This window comes from Petaurus breviceps, unplaced genomic scaffold (assembly GCF_028583685.1).
Source record: "Petaurus breviceps papuanus isolate PSGF00001 unplaced genomic scaffold, PetGlider_PUasm1.0 90444, whole genome shotgun sequence".
Lineage (NCBI taxonomy): Eukaryota > Metazoa > Chordata > Mammalia > Diprotodontia > Petauridae > Petaurus > Petaurus breviceps.
The window spans coordinates 1833492-1842384 of NW_027187256.1; the positions used below are offsets into that span (position 1 = coordinate 1833492).

General features: G+C 37.1%; 1 protein-coding gene across 1 annotated transcript; it reads left to right on the top strand.

Annotated features, from left to right (window-relative positions):
* Window positions 1–564: 564 nt before the first annotated feature.
* Window positions 565–2804, top strand: LOC138177638 (olfactory receptor 51G2-like). The gene has a single exon (XM_069108851.1). It carries the CDS (start codon window positions 1568–1570, stop codon window positions 2525–2527), a length of 960 nt encoding a protein of 319 aa, XP_068964952.1. The 5' UTR covers window positions 565–1567; the 3' UTR covers window positions 2528–2804.
* Window positions 2805–8893: the final 6089 nt, after the last annotated feature.

An 8893-nucleotide genomic window follows, 5' to 3' on the forward strand; every position in this document is an offset into this window, starting at 1 on the left:
TCTCTCTCTCTCTCTCTCTCTCTCTCTCTTTCTCTCTCTTTTTCTATGTTTCCTCCAACTGCCCCAATACTGAGAAAGGGAAGACCTCATTTTTAAGATGACATAATCAGGATATGAAATTATATTTATAGCTAATCAAGTAGCCAAATTAAAATTTAAAATATGCAGGCTATTCATTTGGGTCCAAAAGTAAATTTTAAGAGCACAAAATGAAGTATAAATGACAGTGAAGATTATGAAAAAATCTGAGCCTTTTAGTGCACTCCCTGGTGGACTTCCCTGAGGTCACACAGGTTATAAATTATAGAACTGGAATTGGAATTCAGATCTCCAAGTAGAGTAGTCATTCTATAACATTAACTTTCCCAACATCACTAAATACTGAAAACATAATACAGTATTTCATGGAAGGAAAATCCATTATAACAAATGAGCAGAGAAATCAATAAAAGTCTGCCTTTCATCCGTTGGTACCATGCTTGGAGATGCATTAATTAGTCCATATAGAAAGTAACTCTGTATGGAACAAATGGGAATCTGGATGAACCATTCTTCCCTGCCAAATACCCCAGCCACCACGGTAATTTTAATATATAGAAAACACATTATCATATTGCCTTCATAACAGGAGAGTCACTGTCCTTAGGGAGAGGTTGTTGTATTCCGGAGGAGTAGACAGGGAAGAATTAAGCTGTTAGATTGACTTGAGTACAAGATATGGAAGACTCCATATTGTCTTTTGGATGTTCTTGCATGAGAACTGGGGAAAATGAAGGCAAAACCTACAGGTTAGCTATGACTGCTCATTTATGCTGAAACAGAGATTTATTCTAAAATTGCATAACTCATGTCAAGAAATGGTGCATCCTCTCTGCTACCACAGGTCAAAAAGACCACTTTTGGCTAAACCAAGATCAAGCAAGAAGAATTTGAAATCGATAAAGATTAATAGATCTTTAGAACTTGTGCCATTATGGGACAGAAAGAGCTATTTCTACCTTTTCAACCTGCTATTTCAATATGGCTTTTCTTTTGACCCTATTTCCCTTTTACCTACCCATCCTTATATGAATACATATTACTACTTTCCCTTCTCTTGTGAGATTGATGACTATTGTCTTAAATATCCTCTCCTTCCCTAAGCTGGGATATTCCCCTTTCAGGCTCTGACAATTTTGCTTTTTCAAAAAGGCAATTATAAAAACAAATTTCTGCCTCGAATATGAAATTTAAAAAATAGAGCAAACTACAGAGACGATGTAGGCAATCAGGGCAAAGACTGACTCCGAACTAATTTTCTAGGTGTTCTATTTGAATAAAATCAATTTCAGAATAATAATAGTGTTAAAAATATGGAAACGAACACCAGAATTGTTTTATGATTATTCATCAGATGAGAGGAGGGAAGCTAAGGAGAAGGAACATAAAATGAAAAAATGAGAAGATGGACGTAGGAAGGTTGTGGTGAGGAACAATATCACAATATATAGTGAACCCCTCATTCTAACCTTTCATGTGTCTTTCATTTTCTTTAAGGGCATGAGATTGTGGCCCTGGAGGCTGTTCCATGGCAGATTTCAATGCCAGTATTACCCCTTCCTCCACATTCTACCTTACTGGAATCCCTGGTTATGAGGTGATGCACCACTGGATCTCTATACCCTTCTGCATCCTCTACTTTATTGGCATAGTGGGTAACTGCACCATCCTTCATGTTATCCGGACTGACCCAAGTCTGCATGAACCCATGTACTATTTCTTGGCCATGTTGTCCTTTGCAGACATGGGCATGTCCCTTCCCACCCTTATATCTGTCCTCAAAGTGTTGTGGTCCATATCCAGGGAGATTGAATTCAACACTTGTGTGATACAGATGTTTTTCATCCATTCCTTCTCTTTCACAGAATCAGGAGTGCTTCTAGCAATGGCTTTTGATCGCTATGTAGCTATCTGCCATCCATTAAGGTATGCCACTATCCTCACCCCACAGCGCATTGCTAGAATTGGAATATTTGCAGCTTTGAGGAGCTCCCTCCCTGTCATTCCACTGATGATCCGTCTGACATACCTCCCATTCTGTAATTCTCATGTCCTCTCCCACTCTTACTGCCTTCATCAGGATATAATACAGCTGGTCTGTGCAGATATCAAATTCAATTTTATCTATGGGTTTGTTCTGGTAACCCTATTCTGGGGATGTGATTCACTGGGTATCTTGGTGTCTTACATCTTCATTCTTCACTCTGTGTTGAACATTGCATCCTGGGAGGAGAGGCTCAAGGCCTTGAACACATGTGCCTCCCACATCTGTGCTGTCCTTATCCTTTATGTGCCCATGATTGGCCTTTCTGTTGTCCACCGTTTTGCCAAGCATGCCTCTCCCCTTGTGCATGTCCTTATGGCTCACATCTACCTGCTAGTGCCCCCAGTTCTCAACCCCATCATCTACAGTGTGAAAAATAAGAAAATTCGTAGGGCGATCATTCACCTGATCTGTCCCAAGAGAATACAATCCACCCTGAGGTAGGCATTACTAAGAGACCATCTCACAATGACTGTTATTTTTGAGCTGAGAAGTATACTAGAAGATATAGGAGTTTCAAGAATCCCAGTCACTTCTCTTTCTTACACATGTAAACATATACATATGAGCAAACAGAAACACACACACAGACACACCCTTACCCATATGGCTTTTGTGAGAGGAAAAAAAATAGTATTGTAAGGAAACTAAAGTATAATAGAATTAACTCGAATGATCCCTACCTGTACTCTATGGGTCTTAAGGCAATCTCCTCATAATATAACTATTTATCTGACTGATTTAGTCAGTGTTCTGTCATTGTGTTCTATCCTTCCCTATTTTGTAATCCATTCCCAACCTCTTTGAATGAACATTTATATGTATACATATACATATATATGTGTTTGTGTATATATGTATATATACATACATACATACATACATACATACATACATATATATATATATACACCTCCCCGGATATTTTGGGTTTTATATTAAAATATTACCTACAGAAGATATTTGGCTTGACATTCTTAATTGCTTTAATCTGCACTTCCCTCTGAGAGAAATGTCATTTTCAGTCCAATGAACTCTATAAATGACTCCTGTCTTTCCTCAAATACTAGGATTGGGTGAGTTGCATTTGGAGTCATCATCTTTGTCTACTAAAAGTCTGTGTTGCTGATCACATACAATGCCAAGATTTTACAAATGAGCTTTCAAAAGAAAATTGAAACCTGAATTCATTTCTATATTCTCTATTTTCTGATGAAGAACATGTATTTTGCAATGGAAATGATGGAACAAATATGGCTAACAGGGAGTCAGTTTCCAATATAAATAAGAATATTGTAAGAGAGAACATACCTACTCTACTAATTCGAGTCACCTGGGCCAAAATCACTATATTCTCAGATACTTTAAGAACTTGTAGATTCCATTACTGTACTACTACTATTGATGGTATTTGGTAGATAGTGGAGAATAGACTTCAAAAGGACAACATTCATCTTGATTTTCAAAACAGGGAAAAGAACTAAGCCTGTAAACTGTAAGTCACTGAGCTTATTTCTGATTCCTGGTAAAATTCTGGAATGGATCATTAAAGAGATGGTTGGCAAATACCCAGGAAAGGATTTGTTGATTACAAAGAGCTATCATGGTTCTCTCTAGAACATATCATCATAGACTAATCTTATTTCTTTTTTTTTGATAGTTGCTAAACAGTAAAACCGGAGAATAATTTAAATAAAGTTTGCCTAGATTTAGCAAGTCATACTATTCTTGTGGAAAATATAGAAAAAAAATGCAATGCAATTTCAGGTATTTGGAATTGGTAAAAGGACTAAACTCACAGAAGTTTTTTAAAAAATATATATTCCAGCCAATGTTTCTGGAGGTCCTTGTTGTAATGCCCCAAGGTACAGTTCTTGGCTTTATGCTACTAAACTCTTTTTTTTCTTCCAATAAATGACTTAGATACAAGCACAAATCAAATATTCATCAAATTTTCAGATGACACAAAACTTGGAGTGATATTTTAGAAATTAGGGGACAAAAAGATCTTGAAAAGTCTGAACATTACACTGAATCTAGTAAGTTGAAATCAAATAAAGATAAATATAAAGTCTTATACTTGAATTTAAAAATAAACAAATAAATAAAGGCAGCTAGGTGGTACAGTGGATAGAACACTGACCGTAGAGTAAGGGGGACCTTAGTTCAATGCTGGCCTCAGTCAGACAATGAGTAGCTAGCTGTGTGACCCTTGGTAAGTCACTTAATACTGATTGCCTCAAAAAAAATTGAGAAAAAAATAGTTTTAAAAGGAGTATGTATGGTTAGACAATAGTTTTTATGAAAATTATCTAGAGTTCCCAGTATAAGGCTCACTCAATATGTATTACTGATAATGATATCGAATTTGTGTATCATGTTTGCAATGTATCAGACATATATTATCTCATTTGAATTTTGTAAGGAAGCTTTGGCTGAAAGAGATTAAGTGATTTGCCCACAAATCACACAGCAAATAAGGCAGGATTTGATGTGTAGGCAACTAGAACTCATTCAGTGTTGGGTTGCATTAAGGGAGGCAGAAGTCTCAGAAAGAAGGAAGTCATAGTCCCTTTGCTCTCTGCCCTGTGCAGATCATATCTGGTGTATTATGTTCAATTCTAATGCTCCTGTTTGGGAAAGGAATTGATAAGCTAAAGAATGTACAGAAGGCAAACAGTAGAGTGTAGGAGCTTGAGTCAATTTGAAATGTTGAATGAATGAAAGAAACTAGGACTGTTCCACCTGGGAATGAGAAGATTCAAGGAGAAGTAAGGGCATGATCATTGTCTTTAGGTATTTGAAGAATGGGGGCAGCTAGATGGCACAGAGCATAGAGAACTGACTTGGAATCAGGAAGATTATTGTTCATGAGTATAAATCTGACCTTGGACATTAACTAACTGTGTAACGCTGAACAAGTTACTTAACCTTGTTTGTTTCAGCTTTATTTTTTGCTAAAAATGAGCTGAAGAAGGAAATGGCAAATCATTCCAGTACCTTTGCCAAGAAAACAACAAATGGGGTTACAAAGAATCAGATACAACTGAAACTACTGAACATTTGAAAAATTGATACGAAGAAGAGGAATTAGAGTTGTTCTATTTAATTCCATTGATCAAAACCAGGAAAAATAGGCAGAAGATGTGGAGGAAATAAATTTAGGCTTATGATCAGAAGAAATATTGTAAAAAGGAAAACTTCCTTCAAATAGTGCTATCTAATAGTAGGATGGTTACTTCAGGGTAGGAAGGGGACAGGGGGAAGCAAGGAACCAGATTACCCTTCACTGGAGGTTTAATATAGCCTAGCCCTAGATGATCATTTACTGGAATACTGTAGTGGGATCTCCTTGTCAAGTATAGGTTAAACCCAATGGCTACCAATTCTGTGATTTGTCCCTGGGGGATGCTTGTTAAGGCATTTCTTTCTCTTGCATAATACTTTGAGATTTAGGTCAAGTATCAACTCCTCTGAGTTGTATGGTTGATAGACTGCTGACTTTGGTGTCAGGAGAGGTTGAGTTCAAACTCCCATTAGAAATTTAGTATTTATTTGACCTCAGGCAAGTCATTTAACCTTTTTTAGCCTCATTTTCTTGATCTGTTAAAAATAGATAATTGAGTTTACATCACATGGTTATTGTGGCAAAATGCTAGTTATCATTTCATTATATTATATATTGTTCTTTCCCCTGATGGTTGACTCCCCCAAACTTTTCAATCACTCTCTGTCTCTGTAAGTAAACACACACACACACACACAGACTAATAATCATTTAAGATCATTTAAACTCCAATAAGGGCCAAAGTCTGAACCAATCCACCACAAGAAGCACCTCAACCTAAAAGACATGCCTTTCTTTGGTCTCTGAGTAAACCCAGAGAATATTTTTTCCTGTGTCAACAACCAGTAGTCCAGATGAAGCTGACTAAGAGCATTCTTGTTTATGGACATTAAGGATAAGATGCCTTAATCCAAGACACTCTCTTGAATAAGGGGACTTTCCCCATCCTATTTAAGGACCTGTTCTATGCTATGTCATATTAATGGTAAAAGGAAAAACAGATATCCTGGGTTGTGTTTTCATTTGAAAGTCTGTCAACTCTCTTATCTTACTGTATTTACAATCAACTCTATTAAGAAAATTCCCTTCTCATGCTATGGTTAAACACATTTGGAGATCATAAGTTTGAGTGACATAGACATCCTGAGTTAGGATTGTTCTAAAATTTAAAAAAAAACCTTTTTATTAGCAGTCAGAATTAAATCTCTGGCTCCATGTATACATGATTTTTCCTAGCTTAAGGGAATAAAAGAATATGAATTAATATACCACCTTGCCTGTTTGACTCTTTTAACCAAACTTTCAGGTCGACAGTACATATATACGTACATGCATACATACATACATTCTTAAATACATATATTTGTGTGCATGATATTGAGATTTCTAATCCTATTTGATCCTCAGTCTTATTAATGTGCTTTCTATACTTCCTTTCTAATGAGATGATAAATTCTGGGACTGATAAATACAGGGACTATTTTGCAGACTGTCCAGATTTCTTCTTATTCAAACCCTTGGTTTTAGAAATTATATAAAATTGAGAAAATGACTTGCCTAAGGCAACTCTATGATAAGGTCCCACTAGGATAGCTAACAAGGGAATCAATTTATTGACAAGCATTTACCAAGTACTTGATGCTATGCTAAGTGCTGAGTATACAAAAATAAAAGACACTCTGTCTCTGTTCTCAAGGACTGTTTTTTTTCTACTGGAGGAATACAATATGTACATAGATGAGCGGCTATTGTAATTTGTTTTCGGAGAGGACTAAAATGATATCACTATGTTGGGGTCACACATTGCTACAGTGTGTCCAAATGACTGATCAGACCAATATGAGTTTAGAAGGCTCTATGAGCGGTCAGACATCAATAGCCTATATGAACATTTGGAGTGGAGATATCTCTAAATTTGTGCATCTCACATTTCCTTTGAGCTACTACAGTTTTGCTTTGCTCATAGATCATAGCACCTTCTTTGATGTAGGCACTCCATTCTGGCCCTTCCAAGCCTCATAATGAGTTCCAGAGTTCTTCAGAGTGACCTTAAGAATGATTGTATCAATTCTTCTGACTTCCATGTGAGTACTTGCCTTGTGTGAGTTTTCCATAAAATAGTCTGGAAAATGTGTATATATACATATACATACACACATACATACATATTCACACACATATAGTCATATATACATACGCACACACATGTATATATATGTATATGTGTGTGTATATATATATATATATATATATATATATATATAGCAAGTATATGAGAACTCAATTCTGAAAGCATGCATGCTTGATGAACTCGGAAATTTTTGAAGATGTGGAACTGAGATAGAGGCTTTTCACTTCAGAGTTCATTAGTGTTTGATTGTTTAGTAGGTGTCCATTACTGCAATTCACAGGACAGAGAGAGAGAGAGAAAGACAGAGAGTGAAAGGGACAGACAGACAGGCAGACACACAGACAGAATCCAGAGACAGGAGAGAGAGACAGACAGACAGACAGAGAGGGAGAGAGAGAGGGAGACAGAGACAGACAGGCAGAGACAGAGAGACAAATAGAGAGGGAGACAGAGACAGACAGACATAGACAGAGATGGAGAGAGAGACACACACAGACAGAAAGAGAGACAGAGACAGACAGAGAGAGAGACAGAGACAGAGAGAGAGAGAGACAGAGAGAGAGAAAGAGAGAGAGAGAGACAGAGAGAGAGAGAGAGAGAGAGAGAGAGAGAGAGAGAGAGAGAGAGAGAGAGAGAGAGAGAGAGAGAGAAGAGAGCGCACATTCTAACATTACAGGGCCAGAGGGATGTGAGCATTGCATCCCGGGAGGAGAGGTTCAAAGCCCTCAACACATGCGCCTCTCACATCTGTGCTGTCCTCATTCTCTATGTGCCGATGATTGGCCTGTCCATAGTACACCATTTTGCAAAGCATGCTTCCCCCTTGTCCATATCCTTATGGCCCACATCTACCTGCTCATGGCCCCTGTACTCAATCCCATCATCTACAGTGTAAAGACCAAGCAGATCCGTAGAGGGGTCAGATGTCTACTTGTCTCTAAGAGAAGCTGTTCTATTTTAGGGTAGATACTAGCAAGAAATAATCTCCAAAATACTACTCCCTGTGGTAGACTGAGAATCAGAGCTAAAAGGGTATAAAAGCATCATAATCCTTCTTCCAGCCAAGTGAAGTTCAGCTCAGAAGGGAAAATAGCAATTCTAGGAGAGACTTTTTACTACTGGTGAGAGAACTGGCTACCGCAATGGTGTCAAATTCAAATAGAAAATGACCCAGTTGGCCTCATATTGAATTAGGAAACCACCAATTAACATTTTCTATGTTTTATTTATATAATTTTTAAATATTTAAATTTAATGAATTCCCATTTACTCTTTGGTCTAACTCAGACACTGGATTCCAGGATATGAGTTTGACGACTGTTTTACAGCCTTACCTTCCCCAAGACTCTTCATACTATTCAAGTAAATATCTTAGTTTTTCTCACTTTTAGCCTGACTTAAATATATATATATATATATATATATATAATTTCCCCCATTAGATATCAAAACAATATTTAATATTTTTAAAGTTTTGAGTTCTAAATTCTATCCCTGCCTCCCTCCCTCCTCTCCCCCCTCCCTCAGATGGTAAACAATCAGATTAGGTTATACACGTGTAATCATGTAAAACATTTCCATGCTAGTTATTTTATACAAGAACACTGGAATA